The 17,697-nt window shown below is 43.5% G+C and overlaps 1 protein-coding gene across 2 annotated transcripts; it reads left to right on the top strand.

The window, feature by feature from the left end:
* The first annotated feature begins 1,167 nt into the window (after positions 1–1,167).
* Positions 1,168–17,174, top strand: si:ch211-63o20.7 (Serine/threonine-protein kinase pdik1l-B-like). Of its 2 annotated transcripts, none has more exons than XM_061705034.1 (4): positions 1,168–1,295; positions 2,304–3,007; positions 10,763–10,988; positions 14,510–17,174. In XM_061705034.1, the coding sequence occupies exons 2-4, from the start codon at positions 2,315–2,317 to the stop codon at positions 14,746–14,748; spliced, it is 1,158 nt and encodes a 385-aa protein (XP_061561018.1). In that variant the 5' UTR covers positions 1,168–1,295; positions 2,304–2,314; the 3' UTR covers positions 14,749–17,174. The 2 variants fall into 2 exon arrangements, with proteins under 2 accessions (XP_061561018.1, XP_061561017.1); XM_061705033.1 differs by having other exon boundaries at positions 1,168–1,301.
* Positions 17,175–17,697: the final 523 nt, after the last annotated feature.

The raw sequence follows: 17,697 nt of genomic DNA, 5'->3' as shown, positions 1-17,697 counted from the left end.
TGTAGTATACTGTAGAGGTGTTAAACTCATTTTCAGGGGCCACATTCACCTTGGTCTAATAAGCAATAAATAATAAAACATTTTGATGCAAATAATTACAAGTACATTTGGAAGATATTCACATTTATTGATTATTATGTTGCTGCAAATCTTGTTTCAAATCATATGAGAAATCTGAAAGGTTTTAACAAAAAAGAGTGCAATTTCAACAATTTCATGAAACATTGTTTTCATTTACATGTGCAACATCCAGACCACAGTGGATCTATACAATGTACTTACCTTTTATAAAATAACTTGTTACGATCTAGAAATCAATTTATTATTGGCTGACAACCAGTTTAGGGTGTACCACACTTCTCGCCCGAAGATAACTGGGATAGGCTCCAGCACGCCCTGATGACTCTAGTGAGGATAAGAGGTACAGAAAATGGACGGATGAATGGAAATTTCTACATCCATCTGGAAATCTTGACAACCTCAACTGACTCATCGCACCATACAAACTAAAGCGGGAACTTTTTAGAATTAAGGTTTTATTCTATCACCACGGGCCAAATTGGACCCCTTTACGACCCGGTTCTGGGCCACAGGCCGTACGTTTGACACCACTGGTATACTGTATTATAACTATAGTATAGTACATACAGTACACCAGGAGTTTCCCAAACTTTATTGGAATCCCGACCGAATGTAAAATGTGTACACACATTTGTACATAAAAAAATAAAATGGCTAGCAATACTGTTTCGTTTTGTTTTGTTTCTTTTGCTATCTAACGGAATAGCATTTGATTGTTTTGCCTGGCATTGATAGCTGAACAAACATAAATCTGTAATTTATAAATGCATGAATGAATAATTGCTGGAAAAAATTAAGTACAATTCCATAATTTCCCGCGGCACCCTGGTGTTCTCTCACGGCACACAAATGTATCACTGCCACTGCACCCTGGTTTGGAATCATACTTTACTGTACTGTACTCGTAAATGCCAAGGAGGAATTTTCAAAAACCTCAATTCCCATACGCCACAGACCGAAGCCATTGTGATTGGCTGAAAACAATTCAAATCAAATTTCACCCCGCTTTGAAATGGCCAATCAAAACACACAGCTGAATTTATGCCGCCAATCACGATTCGCATGCACTCTGCGCGCGACGGTCGAATGCGGAAGTAACGTAGTGAAGTTTTGCTGCTTTTTCACGGAAATGTGCAACTAATTCGCTGATATAATGCCAGGAGGGATGCTTACAACGTTTTCAAGTTAACTCGTTGGTGGTTATTCAAGCAAATGTGAGGGTAAGTTTGAATTATTATCAATGTAGTTATGTGTCGCATTGACATATCGTGCCGCCGTGACTGTGTCTTCAGTTCAACCATAGAGTCTGCTTTAGATTTAAAGACATTCGGTCAAACGCTGTGTTGTTAAACGACATATTGAGTCCAGTTTAACTTTTATTTTTTTATTTTTTTAAATTTGTAACTTTTTTTTTTTTTTTTACTTCGAAGCCCGCGTTGAGCTACATAATAACCCTACTTGTGTGAATGCTGAGACGGTAGCTGTCACAACAGCGCTATCAAACTTCAATTGTTTTTCATTCCAATATTTACCATGATGATGACTTTACTGCTGTGTTGGTCGAGGGTAGTGAATGAATAGTGGTGGACTACAGCGCCTTCTGACTTCTGTACAAAATGGTGTTACACGTCGCAGTACGCACATTGTGATACAGTATATCATCCTCTAAATAGTGTGTTGTAATGCACACATATCAAACTCCAGTCCCGGGGGCCAGATCTGGCACACCACAGCATTTCATGTGGCCGGCTGAAGCAAATCCTATGCATGTACTTTGTTTCCCGTTAAAGTGTGTACCAAAATGGAAACTTGTCTTCATTTTATGTTGCAATAGTGTGTTTTTTGTTTGTTTGTTTTTGTTACCAACCCCCTTTTTAAAATAAACAAACTGTTTTAATTGAATTATGATTTCAAAAGTAGCTATTTATAATTTTTTTGTATGTGCATGTAATATGATAAGGTGATTAAACATTTACATTATTTCACAATCAAAACACCCATCTGAGGAAAACCATAACTGCAATGTGGTCCACGACAAAAATGAGTTTGACACCCCTGCTGAGTCTAATTTATCAACCAGCGTGTCAGTTATTGGATTTTTCGGCATCCTCTCTGAATTTATTAAGTGTAATTTGTACAAAGATCACATTTAAATGTATGTGTAAAGATATATCATTAAAATGTGAATGTAGTATTTTACTTGTGTCATCCTTGTACAACAGGCCTGTGAGACATGGAGGAGCTCTACACTTTAGAAAAGGAGGTAGGGCGAGGCAGCTATGGCGTGGTCTTTGAGGGTCATATAGCCAAAACAGGAAAAAAGGTGGCTATTAAGCATCTGCCCTGCAGGGACCCGGAATGCATTGAACTGTACTTGCAAGAACTGTGGGCCATGAGAGCCACAGCCAAGAACCATGTCAACATTATTGCACTCCATAGCAGCCTCCTGCAGACGGGACAGAGGAGTTTGAAGCCCCTAAGAAAGGGGAAACTGCCTTTACATCTAGTTGAAAGTGTGCTAAAAGGAAGTGTTGGTCAAGATAGAGGTTCTCAGTCTAACCCTCGAAGGAGGACTAACGCTGTGTCCAGACTTCAAGACAGGACCAACTCTGCTCCATCAAACTCACCCTACTCTTTAACTCCACAAAGACCTCCAAAAAGAGCCAGAAAAAGGCCATCCCAGAGAGGGGACGAGCAGACGGGATCCATGCGCTGCTCGGCCTTGTGGCTCGTGATGGAGTACTGTGACGGAGGTGACTTGAATCAGTATCTTCTCTCCAGGCCACTGGACGCCCATGGCAACCACAGTGTGGTGCAGCAGCTCAGCAGTGCCGTAGCTTTCCTGCATAACCTTGGTATAATCCATCGAGACCTAAAACCTGACAATGTGCTTGTCAGTGTTACACCGAGCGGTCCTATTTTTAAGGTAGGTCCTACAATTGTCTAATTGGATAAATAGCTACCTATGCATCCATCTTTCTCACTTTTGCCGTCAGCTTGGACTGCAGCAAAACACAGTTGGAAAAAAAACAGTTGTAGTTCATGCTTCATCTGAAAGCTGTGTGATATGGACAAAATTAAATATCCCAATATAAGTAATTTTATATCCCAATATGTATACTGATATATTTTCCTTAAAATTACATGAAATTAATGGAAATGTTCTGATCTTTTCTCCATTTATTGATAAAATCCTTATTTGATATAGACCACACAATGAAATGAATAAAAGATGAATAAAAATCCAAAAAATATCCAGTGGCCAAATAAATACCTTTCAAAGTATCTGGTAGTACAACAACTTTTCAAGGGATGCAGTAAAGTGCAAATAATTAAGATGAATACAGCAGAGTTTGAAGACACTAGTATGCCTACCATTAATGCAGTTAAAGTATTACTAAGCGGAGGAAGAAATTACAGGATTTCCTCAGGAGCAAAAAGGTAAATCTAACGATATAAACGATAGAGGATTTTATATCGTATCTTCGATACACTGTATAGACCCTTTCCCAAAAAATTTCATATCATGGAAAAGTTTTTTTATTTCCATAATTCCATTCAAAAAGTTAAACTTTCATAGATTATAGATTCAGGGCCCACAATTTAAACAATTTCAAGTATTTATTTGTTTATTTTTACATTTGGGCTTCCAGCGCATAAAACTCACTAAATCAGGAATTCAAAAAATTAGAATACTCTGAACAAATCACCATTTACTTCTCAGTTTTTGTAGAAAAATAACAATAAATTAGGGTCACATTTGATCAATCAAAATATGGTACTTTCAAAACTCTTCAATACTTGGTTGGGAATAATTTTGCTTTAATCAATATCTCGATGTGCCGTGGCAGTGAGGCAATCAGTCTGTGGCATGCCTGGGAGTGATGGAAGCCCAAATTTTCTCGATGCTTGCTGTCAGTTCTTCTTTGTTTTTGGGTCAGGTGCTCCTCATTTTCCTCCTGATAATACCCCATCCCTTCCTGGAGCCGTCACCTTATCGTGGTGGAGGGCTTTGTGTGTCCCAATGAGGCGAGGAGCTAAGTTGTTTGGGGCTTCACGCCCCTACTAGGGTTACCCATGGCAAATAGATCCGAGGTGAGGGACCAAAGAAACCACAGCAAAAAGAACCCTATGATGAATATTATAAATGGATTTAGGTTTCCCATGACCCGGACACAGGTCCCCCTTCTGCAGCCAGGTCCCCCTTCTGCAGCCAGGGCCCCCTTCTGCAGCCAGGGCCCCCTTCTGCAGCCAGGCCTGGAGGTGGGGCTCGAAGGCGAGTGCCTGGAGGCCGGACCTGCATCCATGGGGCCCAGCCGGGCACAGCCGAAAGCGTAACATGGATCCTCCTTCCCATGGGCTCACGACCTGTGGGAGGGGCCATAGGGGTTGGGTGCAGTGTGAGCTGGGCGGTGGCCGAAGGCAGGGACCTTGGCGATCTGATCCCCGGCTACATAAGCTGAATCTAGGGACGTGGAATGTCACTTCTCGGGCAGGGAAGGAGCCCGAGCTGGTGTGTGAGGTCAAGAAGTTCCGACTGGATATAGTCGGGCTTGCCTCAACACACGGCTTGGGCCCTGGTACCAGTCCTCTTGAGAGGGGTTGGACTCTCTTCCACTCTCGAGTAGGCCACGGTGAGAGGTGCCGAGCAGGTGTGGGTGTACTTGTTGCCCCCCCCCGGCTCGGCGCCTGTATATTGGGGTTCACCCCGTTGGACGAGAGGGTAGCTTCCCTCTGCCTTCGGGTGGGGGGACGGGTCCTGACTATTGTTTGTACCTATGCACCAAACAGCAGTTCAGAGTACCCACCCTTTTTGGAGTCCTTGGAGGGGGTGCCACTGGGGACTCCATCGTTCTGCTGGGGGACTTCAATGCTCACGTGGGCAATGACAGTGAGAACTGGAAGGGCGTGATTGGAAGGAATGCCAACACCTCACCCCCCCAACCCCACCGGATCAGAACCCAAGCGGTGTTCTGTTATTGGACTTCTGTGCTCACCACGGATTGTCCATAAGCAACATCATGTTCAAGCATAAGAATTTCCACACGTGGCACCAGGACACCCTTGGTCGCAGTTCGATGATCGACTTTGTGGTTGTGTCATTGGACTTGTGGCTGCATGTCTTTGACACTTGGGTGAAGAGAGGGGCGGACCTGTCAACCGATCACCACCTGGTAAGTTGACTCCGAAGGAAGGGGAAGATGCCGATCTGACCTGGCAGGCCCAAATGTATTGTGAGGGTCTGCTGGCAAAATACCCTATCAGAAAGAGTTTGAACTCCCACCTCCGACAGAACTTTGCTTATGTTCCGGGGGAGGCGGGGGACATCGAGTCCGAATGGACCATGTTACGCGCCTTCATTGCTGAGGCGGCCAACCAGAGCTGTGGCCGCAAGGTGGTCGGTGCCTGTCATGGCGGCGATCTCCGAACCCGTTGGTGGACACCAATGGTGAGGGAGGCCGTCAAGCTGAAGAAGGAGTCCTATTGGGCCTTTTTGGCCAGTGGGCAGCTGATAGGTACTGGCTGGCCAAGCGGAATATAGCTTTGGTGGTCGCTGAAGCAAAAACTCAGGCGTGAGAGGAGTTCGGTGAGCCCATGGAGAAAGACTTACGGATGGATTTGAGGAAATTCTGGTCCACCATCTGGCGTCTTAGGAGGGGGAAGCAGTGCACCATCAACACTGGTAAGGTCTGTTCACGGGTGCTGGAGAGGATGGTCCGCCGGGAAGTCAAATCTCAGATTCAGGGGGAGCAGTGACGTTTTAGTCCTGGCCGTGGAACAGTGGACGAGCTCTACCTCGGCAGGCTCCTCGAGGGTGCATGGGAGTTCGCCCAACCAGTCTACATGTGTTTTACGGACTTTGAGAAGGCGTTCGACTGTGTCCCTCGGATAGTCCTGTGGAGGGTGCTTCAGGAGAATGGGGTACTGAACCCCCGATACGGGCTGTTTGGTCCCGGTACAACCAGTGTCAGAATTTGGTCCGCACTGCCGGCAGTAAGTCGGGCACGTTTTCGAGAGGGTTGGACTCCACCAAGGCTACCCTTTGTCACAGATTCTCTTCATTCGTTGCATGGACAAAATTTCTAGGTGCAGCCGAGGCGTAGAGGGGGTCCGGTTTGGTGGCATAAGTATTGCATCTCTGCTTTTTGCAGATGTGATTCTGTTGGCTTCATCAAGCCGTGATCTCCAACTCTCACTGGAGCGGCTGGAATGAAAGTCAGCAGCTCCAAATCTGAGACCAGGGTGCTCAGAATGAAAAGGGTGGTGTGCCCTCTCCTGGTCGGGGATGAGAGCCTGGCCCAAGTGGAGGAGTTCAAGTATCTTGGGGTCTTGTTCACGAGTGAGGGAAGAATGGAATGAGAGATCGACAGGCGGATCGGTGCAGCGTTTGCAGTGATGCAGACTTTGTATCGGTTCGTTGTGGTGAAGAAGGAGCTTAGCCGAAAGGCGAAGCTCTCAATTTACCGGTCGATTTATGTTCCTACCCTCACCTATTGGTCACGAGCTGTGGGTCGTGACCGAAAGAACAAGATCCCGGATACAAGCGGCCGAAATTAGTTCCCTCCGTAGGGTGTCTGGCCTCTCCCTTAGAGAGAGGGTGAGAAACTCTTTTATTCGTGAGGAGCTCAGAGTAAAGCCGCTGCTCCTCCGCATTGTGAGGAGCCAGATGCGGTGGCTCGGGTATCTGATTAGGATTTCTCCTGGGTGCCTCCCTGGTGAGGTGTTACGGACACGTCCCACCGGGAGGAGACCCCGGGGACGACCCAGGACACGCTAGAAAAACTGTGTCTCCCGGCTGGCCTTGGAACGCCTTGGGATCCCCCCGGAAGAGCTTGATGAAGTGGCTGGAGAAAGGGAAGTCTCGGCGTTCCTGCTAAAGTTACTGCCCCTGCGACTCGACCTCGAATCAGCGGAAGAAAATGGATGAATAGATGGATGATGCCCATGGATTCTCAGTGGGGTTCAGATCCGGCAAGTTGACTGGGCCGTCAATCACTGTGATGGCATGGGCATCAAACTAGGTTTTGGTGCTTCTGGCGGTGGGGGCAGGGGCCAGGTCTTGCTAAAAGATTAAATCTGCATCTCCATACAGATTCTCAGCAGAAGGAATCATGAAGTCCTCTAAAACATTCTGGTCGACTGTTGCAGTGACCTTGGATTTAAGAAAGCAGAAGGAAAAGAGGGCCTTGGACCACTGGCCATCAGTACAGTCCTTATTCTCCTTGGTTCAGTTGAGACGCTTCCTACGTTGGCTCAGGCTCAGAAGTGGCTTCACCCGAGGAATCCGACAGTTGTCGCCCATCTCCCAGATGCATCTGAATGTGGTGGTTTTTGAAGCTGTGACTCCCGCCTCTTTCCACTCTGATAATTCGCTGAAGCCCACGGTCATCTCTTTTGCTGGTGCATCTTCTCCTGACTTTCCATTGATATGCTTGGCTGTTCACTCTGTGAACAGCCAACCACCTTAGCTATGAACCTTTGTGGCTTACCCAATCAATTACCCAAACCATCAATGATGGTCTTCTGGCCAGTTGTTGAGTCTGCACTCTTCCCCCATATTGAACCCAACTGAGACAATTGAACCAAATTGAAGCAATTTCATGACACCTGGGGAAACTTGTGCAGATGCTTTGAGTTTAGTGGATGATTAGTGTGTGACACTCAGTTTAAAACATTTATGGCCTACAAAATGTGGGCTGATTTCTTTACAGTATTCTATTTTTTTTCAATTCCAGATTTTGTGGGTTTTATGAGCTGGAAGCCCAAATTACGTAAAAATAAACACATACATATTTGAAATTGTTTAAATTGTGGGCCCTGCCTGAATCTATAACCTATGAAAGTGTAAGTTTTTGAATGGAATTATGAAATAAATACACATTTCCATGATATTAAATTTTTTTTGGGAAAGGGTGTGTATATCGTTATATGGGACAGCTCGACTTGAACCTTTTTATGCTTTCATACCCAAATCCATAAACAAGTACCACACTTATAAAATGTATTACTGTGTACATAATTATCACAGATTGAACTATTGTCCTGTTTGGTTTTGTCTGAGTTGGTGATTCTAGTGTTGTAACAAAGCGTCCTACCGTATTTACTCAAATGGTGGTGGAACTACTCTAATAGGTGCTCAGCCCCGGTTAATTAGCAAGTGTGCTTTCCACTTTGAACAAATAACTGCCACCCCTCAAAAAGACACCTGCTTTTTTCCCCCTTAAGAAAGTTTGTAAAGCTGCAGTTGACGGTGGTGTTTGAAGAGAAAAGTATTTTGGAGCAAAAGCGATTAAACATTTCAACATTTACTCCCAAAAGAAAACCGATTGGTTAAAGGAAAACAAAAACAAAAAAGCACTTGGCTGGCGACCGGTCCAGGGTGTACCCTGCCTCTGTCTGGTAAGCTGGGATAGGTTCCAACTCAACTCGCCAATCGCCTTGCTGAGAACAAGTGGTATAGAAAATGGATATTTATACTTACGTTATAGTTGGAATTCAGAATTTGGATTATCATATTCAATATGAAAAGTAATGAGTTAAAACAAAATTACATTCAAATAAATATGTTCAAATAAAAGCAACGCTTTCCCCCTAAAACAGTGTTCCCCAACCTTCTTTGCACCGTGGACCGGTTAGGATTCGGCATTTTTCTCACGGACACGCTTTCCTCGGTTCTGCTTCCTCCTTCGCCGTTCGTGGCGCATCCACTGTGGGGGCGATGCTGGAGTGGGGGTCGCAGCTCCTCAATGAGAGTAGGCTTTGAACTCCGTAAAAGTACAACACCAATTCCAATGAAGTTGGGACGTTGTGGTAATAAAAACAGAATACAATGATTTGCAAATCATGTTCAACCTACATTTAATTGAATACACTCCAAAGACAAGATATTTAATGTTCAAACTGATAAACCTGATTTGCTTTTAGCAAATAATCATGAACTTAGAATTTTATGACTGCAAAAAGCTGGGACAGGTGGCAAAAAAGACTGAGAAAGTTGAGGAATGCTCATCAAACACCTGTTTGGACCATCCCACAGGTGAACAGCCTAATTTGGAACAGGTGGGTGCCATGATTGGGTATAAAAGGAGCTTCCCTGAATTGCTCAGTCATTCACAAGCAAAGATGGGGCGAGGTTCGACTCTTTGTGAACAAGTACGTGAGAAAATAGTCGAACAGTTCAAGGACAATGTTCCTCAATGTACAATTGCAAGGAATTTAGGGATTTCATCATCTACGGTCCATAATATCATCAAAAGGTTCAAAGAATCTGCAGAAATCACTGCATGTAAGCGGCAAGGCCGAAAACCAACATTGAATGCCCGTGACGGTCAATCCCTCAGGCGGCACACATCAAAAACCCAGATCAATGTGTAAAGGATATCACCACATGGGCTCAGGAACACTTCAGAAAACCAATGTCAGTAAATACAGTTCTGCACTAAATCCATAAGTGCAACTTGAAACTCTACTATGCAAAGCAAAAGCCATTTATCAACAATAACCAGAAACGCCGCTGGCTTCTCTGGACCCGAGCCCATCTAAGATGGATTGATGCAAAGTGGAAAAGTGTTCTGTGGTCCGACGAGTCCACATTTCAAATTGTTTTTGGAAATTGTGGACGTCGTGTCCTTAGAGGAAAAGAACCATTGTGATTGTTATGGACGCAAATTTCAAAAGCTAGCATCTGTGATTCTATGGGGCTGTGTTAGTGCCAATGCCATGGGTACCTTACACATCTGTAAAGGCACCATTAATGCTGAAAGGTACATGCAGGTTTTGGAGAAACATATGCTGCCATCCAAGCAACGTCTTTTTCATGGACGCCCCTCCTTATTTCAACAAGACAATGCCAAACCACATTCTGCATGTGTTACAACAGCGTGGCTTTGTAGTAAAAGAGTGCAGGTACTAGACTGGCCTGCCTGCAGTCCAGACCTGTCTCCAATTGAAAACGTGTGGCGCATTATGAAGCGTAAAATACGACAACGGAGAACCCGGACTGTTGAACAGCTGAAGCTATACATCAAGCAAGAATGGGAAAGAATTCCACCTACAAAGCTTCAACAATTAGTGTCCTCAGTTCCCAAACTATTATTGAATGTTGTTAAAAGAAAAGGTGATGTAACACAGTGGAAAACATGACCCTGTCCCAGCTTTTTTGGAACGTGTTGTGACCATAAAATTCTAAGTTAATGATTATTTGCTAAAAACAATCTAGATTATCAGTTTGAACATTAAATAACTTGTCTTTGTTTTGTATTAAAGGAACCTGTGTTTTAAAATCACCTATTAACTCTCGAGGTTCCATGCGTGTACGTTTTCGTGAAAGAACTACAATTATAACGGCATGTTAAAAGCCAACCAATGTATTCCTGACAGAGGAGTCGATACATATTTCAGAGCTCTGGGTCCGCAACTACCCCCATCTTAGCCTTAGCAGAGATAGTTTTGTTTGGACTACACTATCTGTTCCTACCCAGACTTACACAATGTTTGAAAGAAGAACTGGAATCGTCTTTGTCTGATTGGTCCAGGGTCCGGGAGATAAATAATAAATAATATTTATCCGGGAGAATAATATGCGTAAATACAAAAACACAACAATATACCCGTACAGCACTTTAAGTCTTTTTGCTTACATAATGCATGTAACAGTACTATCTTCATGTTCAACCTCTAGGTCGCTGACTTTGGTCTCAGCAAGATGAGTGAGGGCCTAGTGGATGGAAACCTGACCAGGAAGCACTTCTCTTCCACCTGTGGCTCAGACTTTTACATGGCTCCAGAGGTTTGGGGTGGACTGACCTACACAGCCCAGGCAGACATCTTCTCGCTAGGTGTGATGTTCTGGGCCATCCTGGAGAGAATCACCTTCGTGGAGGAAGGTACCACACAGGAACAACTTGGTGAGTCAACAACGAACAGAATTTGCTGTTTAAAATTGTTTTCCAGGATTATACAACATTTATAGTAGTCTTTTCCTGTCACAAGCATGGTAGTACTAGTTACATGTAGGGTAATGTTCATCTTGAGCATACCAATTTTTAAAACGTGAGCGACCCTACACATGAAGAGAGAGATTTTGGCAAGTGTGTTCTGACTGGCATTTTTTTGTGTGGTGTGCTGGAGATAATGGCACACCATCCAGATAACAACTGTGAGTCTCCTACCCCAAAACAGATGTCTGTCTAATACCCAAGACTGACCTGTGAGAAGCAACATGGCTCCAAAGATTGCTGGAAAATACACAGAAAAAAAATTGAAGTTAGGCTACCGATTAGCTTATCTGGTAACTACCACTACAGTTGAATGACTTGGGAGACACATTATATTCAGCACATTTAACACCAATTACTACTTTATTTGTGTTCGGCAACAGCATGAGTTTCATGTCACTCTGTGTTGACCGCACACATCAGGATTTGTGATCGCAAATACTAAACATGTTAAACGTATTGAATTGTCAGCCCAGACCATTTTATGAGAAATGGGGAGAAAAATGACTCTTAACACACCCCACACAACAGGATAATCAGTCAAGATAAGATAATCTTTCAGAGACATCTGAGAATGAGGCATTTGCTGACTTTGACTGGAAGAAAGGAAATCGGTAGGTGTGTACCCTACTTTACCAGTCAGAGCTCAGAGCTGGGAGATCAAAAAGGTGTGCGTGCGTCTGTGTGTTTGTGTGTGATCTCACAGGTCGGTGAAGCAGTGCACTGGCTCGAGTTTGACTCCATTAACTGGCACATATTAAAAGTGTCAGATAGTATACATCATGTGTTCGTCAAGCATGGCCGATTAATCGTTAATGTAAATGGCAGCAAGCTGAGGGATGGTTGAACATTTTGAAAAGGGTTTAATGCAGCACTCTCCCTCTTAATTCAAGATGACAGTGTGTGTGTGTGTGTGTGTGTGTCTGTGTGTGTGCGTGTGCACTTACGTGTGTGCGATAGTGTGCACTGTGCGTGCACACTTTCCCCAAAAGCACTGTTGCTGTGGGAATCCCAGATAATAGTTTGACTGCGATAATAATATTCATTATTTCAATTTACATTAATGAAGATTAATTGAAATTTGACATTAATGCAAAATGCAGGTGAGCTGGTTTTTTTTTTTACATTATTATTATTTTGTTTTTATTATTATTAGCCTTGGGGCACTACAGAGTTTCGATGTAACAAGTCCACCCAAAGAAATATGACCTTTTTGTTTTTGTCCTATTTTTGCAGAATCCCATGTGGCTGAACAATCTCTTGAAGAGGCATTTTATACTGTATATAACGGCACAAGGCCCACTTCTGCCCAGCGCTTCACTGTTCCAGCATAATGAAAGGGTTATAAGAAAAATTGATTTTTGTTTTTGTTTTTTTTTTCAAATCAGAAAATCTTCTCAGCCAAAACCAACCTGGTGCTGTTGTGATCTGAACTATTATCCTCAAGTTTAGTGCCCACAAACGTCCCAGAGTCAGTGATACTCTTATTAGTCTGGATTAAAATGGTGACGATTGGAGGGGGAGAGAGATTTCAGTACCTTCCCAAAGAGGAACAGAGGAAAAATGGAATTTCGCAGATCACAATCCTCTTTGTCAGGCAAATAATAGGAGCGGCAGCTGGAGGCATTTCGCAGACAGATAAAATGCTTTGCAATTTGATTCTTTCCTTTTTCAATAGTCACACACTTACAGGATTTGACTTGGCAAAAGAATGAGCACGTAGTCATGGATATTGATATAAAGTCAGTGTGTTTGGTGCTTTGAGGCTTTTTAAAATTCTACACGCTGATTTGGAAAAGGGCAGCACTCTAAAATTCAGTCTAAATGGTGGGCTTTTTGTTTTGACATAAAATCCCCCTCATATCTAAACAATATAGAGCACAATATGCTGTAGTATTTAGCATTAATATAATCCATCCATTTTCTGTACCGCTTCTCCTCACAAGGGTCATGGGTGTGCTGGAGCCTATCCCAGCTATCTTCGGGCGAGAGGCGGGGTACACCCTGAACCGGTCGCCAGCCAATCGCAGGGCACATGGAAACAAACAACCATTCGCACTCACACTCATACCGATGGGCAATTTAGGGTCTTCAATCAAGCTGCCACGCATGTTTTGGGCATGTGGGAGGAAGCCGGAGTGCCCGGAGAAAACCCAGGCAGGCACGGGGAGAACATGCAAACTCCACACAGGCGAGGCCGGGATTTGAACCCCGGTCCGTAGAACTGTGAGACAGATGTGCTAACCAGTCAGTCGTTCACCGTGCCGCCAGCAAAATATAATTGATATCACAAAAGCCTGGCATTTGATCAAGGGTGTGTAGATGATTTCTGTACTCAAGTACAAAAATAAAAAGAATGAAATGAATTTTTACCATCAATTAGGTTCATTTTGATAACTTGGCACAACAACAAAAAAAAAAAGTTACCTGCTCATAAGTTCCCCACGTTCATCCGGTTACATATTGAGGAAAACCATTACATGTCAACCAAGAGCTAGCTTGCTTGTTTCTAGCTTTTCTGGTATCAAAACAACATGTTCCAATAGCTTTGCTAACATTGCCCCATATTCTCCCATTGGTGCGTACTGTCAGTCTGTATTTTACGCGCCTGGCTTGCGCGTGGCGGCACGGTGGGCGACTGGTTAGAGCGTCAGCCTCACAGTTCTGAGGACCCGGCCCCAATCCCCGGCCCCGTCTGTGTGGAGTTTGCATGTTCTCCCCGTGCCTGCGTGGGTTTTCTCCGGGCACTCCGGTTTCCTCCCACATCCCAAAAACATGCATTAATTGGAGACTCTAAATTGCCCATAGGCCTGACTGTGAGTGCGAATGGTTGTTTGTTTGTATGTGCCCTGCGATTGGCTGGCAACCAGTTCAGGGTGTACCCCGCCTCCTGCCCGATGACAGCTGGGATAGGCTCCGGCACGCCCGCGACCCTAGTGAGGAGAAGTGGCTCAGAAAATGGATGGATGGATGGCTTGCGCGTTTTCAAGGTACACGGATTCTCCGGTCACGACTTCTGACACACCCACCACGCGTCCCCGGCTAATTTGCATGTAATGGCTTGAGAGGCACGACTCCAATTTAAGTCTGCAAGAGGGTAGAATTCCCGGAATGTGGACTTTGCCCGAAGACCATTGAAATCCATCTAGGAAATATGTCACACTTAAAATGTGAAATTCACCCACGAGCTGATATCCGGAGGTTATGCATCCATTCCCAGTGAGACGTAGGCACCGCTTGTCGAACAGGCTACTTAGAAGGAGCATATGTTTTTGTATTCTCTCATCTCCATTGAATAAATGTTGTACAATTATATAGACAAAATATGTGTACTTTGGGTCAGAAGAACAACAAAAATGAATCACAGTGGTTACATTCGGACCGGAAGCTCCAGCCTGTGATGATTTAATGTTTTTTTTTTTACCCTTTAGGTGCTTACGTGTGTAAGGGTCGCTGGTTGATGCCACTTGGTGAAGCTTTGTGGGAGAACGCTGATCTCCAATTGTGTATTCCCATGAAGTGGAAGAGAGCAGCCCCGCTGCCCACCCCTCCCGGCCCAGCGATGTGTGGCCTGCTTTCCGACATGCTCTCCTCAAACCCGGATTCCCGGCCCACAGCGGACCAGCTGGAGGCCAGAGTGTGCAGCGCTCTGAAAGAGGACTCTCACTGAGACAAAGCACTCCTAATGGCCACAGCCAGCACGTGGAAACATTTCCTGTGGAGCCAACCGACTGTGGCGTTTCCTCCATGAGTAAATAATAGTGGAGATAAGAGGGTAAAGCAAGGCCTCCTCAAACAATTCAAGGTGATTACAGCCATTGAAGTGTGGCTGCTTAGCTTTTTGTTAAGAGTCCTGTTGTTGAGCATTCAGGCCCAGCACTTTTTCCAAATACAGGTAAAGTAGTTCGACAGGGAGATGTCATTCTTCGCTTGTCATATTTCAGTCAATGGCAAAGGGGTGGAAAGTTTCCAGTTAAAGATGCTTATTGGATTGGAGTTAGAAATCCATCTCGTAAAAAAATGGCTGAAGGACATTATTCTGCGTGACTCCATCACTTGACATTATTTACTGTTTCATGAGAAAGTAAGAATATATCTGCATTTAATCGACAAAACTCCAGCCAATTAGGATTATTTTGAAAAGGATTAATATTGGCCGATAAAATCGGCCAACCGATTAAGTAGTCGGGTCCTACTCAAAACTCAAAGTTTGGCTTGCAACACAAAGCAAAAAATGGAGGAAGAACTGCCTCAAAACTGGAAAAATTGTTAAGTTGCGGCATTCAAATTTCAAGGTACCACTGTATGTCTGTGAAATGTTTTTTATTTAATCAGGGTTATGCAAAAATATATTTACTCCATCTTTAATTAATTTCCCCATTAAGAGCCAATTTTCAAGATGGTACATTCCATTAAATTTCCAACTTTGAAAATTCCCAGAATTTTGCAACCCTAACCACCACCTATGTCAATGGTAATCCAAAATGTACAAATATGATATGTTTATATACACGAGTTGCATCATCTACCTTTGCAAAGATAATAATGCTAAGTTTTGAATGACTGTCATTTATAACAGTAGTTTCTTTAAAACTGCACTGTGTCATTCTGGGCTATTGGTTGGTTGTTAATGTTATGTAATCACCTTTAGGTATAAGGCAGCAGTTAAGCCATCCATCCATCCATTTTCTGAGCCGCTTATCCTCAATCACCCATTTTCTATATCGCTTGTTCTCATTATGGTCGCGGGTGAGTGAGAATCTATGCCAGCTGACTTTGGGTTTACACCTATGGAAAATGTAGTGTCTTCAATTAACCTAAAATGCATGTTTTTGGAATGTGGGAGGAAGCTGGAGTACCTGGAGAAAACAAACAAGCAAGCACATGCAAACTGCATTTGCTGTTAAGCAAACAAGACTAGAGTGCTGTCTTGGGAGAAAAGCAAACCATTTTGAAGCTGGGAGAAGAGGGAAAATTGATCAGAACGATTGCATAAACATTGGGCATAGCCAATACAAAAAAATTGGAATGCCCTGAAAAAGAGAAACTACTGGTGTACTAAGCAACAGAAATAGAACAGGTCGGCCAAGGGTATCTTCAGCAGTTGATGACAGAAACATTGTGAGAGCTGTGAAGAAACACCCAAAGACAACAGTCAGTGACATCACTGCCAACCTCCACAGGGCAGGGGTGATGTTATCACAATCCAGTGTTCGAAGAAGACTTGAAGAGAAGAAATATAGAGGCCATAACATAAGATGCAAACCACTCAACAGCAAAAAGAATCGGAAGGCCAGAGATAAAGTACAGAGATAAGCCTCAAAAGTTTTGGAACAAATTTTATGGACTGATAAGACCAAGATTAACCTCTACCAAAGTGATGGAAAGGCCAAAGTATGGAGAGAGAGAGAGAGAGAGAGAGAGGATTTGCTTCTGATCCAAAACACACAAGCTCATCTGTGAAGCATGGTAGAGGTAATGTCATAGTTTGGGCTTGCTTGGCCGCTTCTGGAACAGGCTCACTAGTCTTTATTGATGATGTAACTCATGATGGTAGCAGCAGAATTAATTCTGAAATATTAAAAAAAAAAAAAAAAAACATTTTGTCTGGCAATTCACAGAAAAATGCATCCAAACTAATCGGGAGAAGCTTCATCATGCATCATGACAATGACCCAAAACACACTGCCAGCACAACAAAGGACTTCATCAGGGGGAGAAAGTGGAAGGTCTTAGACTGGCCAAGCCAATCACCTGACCTTAACCTGAAAGAGCATGCATTTTACCTCCTGAAGAGGAAACTGAAGGGGCAAATCCCCAGAAACAAGCAAGAACTGAAAGAGGCTGCTGTAAAGGCCTGGAAAAGCATTTCAAATTAAGATTGCAACAGTCTGGTCAACTCAATGGGTCGCAGGCTGGATGCAGTTATTGCAAGGGTTATTTATGACACCAAATATTAAAATGGTATTCACTTTAAGTGAATTTAATAAAAATCTGTTCCAATACTTTTGCTCCATTGAAGTGTGGTGGCTTCAAACAAAAGGTGCTCTGTCTTGAGTTGTTCAACACATCTAAATGTAAGTACTATGAAATAAAAGCAGGAATTCTGAACTTTGGTCTCATAGTCATCTTTTGATCTGAAACCCAAATGTCTTCAGTATACAACAAAAAGGAATTGACCTTGTTGTTCCAATACTTTTGGAGTGGACTGTGTTTGTGGCTCTGAACAACGTGTAAATCGCAGATATATTTGCGTAAATCATTTTGGGACAAATCTCTCCTCATACTACACGCCACCAAGCTGCCCATGACCCATACATAATACACAAATTATATATAAAGTGATGAATAAAATCATCAAAGGATTGTTGTATATGAATTTGTTAACTGAATTATTAACATTTACATGTTTAAGGGAATTGGGACCCCAACTGAGCTGTTGCCTTTACATCCATATACATATACTCTACATTTATGTAGCATACAAGTACACACTGAGCTCTTCTGGGACTTAAGTTGCGTTCAATGAAAACATGCTGTTGCCGCCGGCCGGTCATTAAAAGGAACGTTGGAAGTAAAAGTCGTTTCACGTAAACGACTATAATGAAACCCGAGAGAT

The sequence above is a fragment of the Phycodurus eques genome, chromosome 18, assembly GCF_024500275.1.
Source record: "Phycodurus eques isolate BA_2022a chromosome 18, UOR_Pequ_1.1, whole genome shotgun sequence".
NCBI classification, from domain to species: domain Eukaryota; kingdom Metazoa; phylum Chordata; class Actinopteri; order Syngnathiformes; family Syngnathidae; genus Phycodurus; species Phycodurus eques.
The sequence above is the reverse complement of the archived record's forward strand: the minus strand, read 5'-3'. Positions and strand labels throughout refer to the sequence as shown.

Bases quoted from the DNA above. Each gene is read 5' to 3' on its own strand.
- si:ch211-63o20.7 (XM_061705034.1), top strand. From the start codon at position 2,315: ATGGAGGAGCTCTACACTTTAGAAAAGGAGGTAGGGCGAGGCAGCTAT. The intron at 3,008-10,762 runs GTAGGTCCTACA...TTCAACCTCTAG, and splicing joins CGAGCGGTCCTATTTTTAAG to GTCGCTGACTTTGGTCTCAG. The intron at 10,989-14,509 runs GTGAGTCAACAA...TTTACCCTTTAG, and splicing joins TACCACACAGGAACAACTTG to GTGCTTACGTGTGTAAGGGT.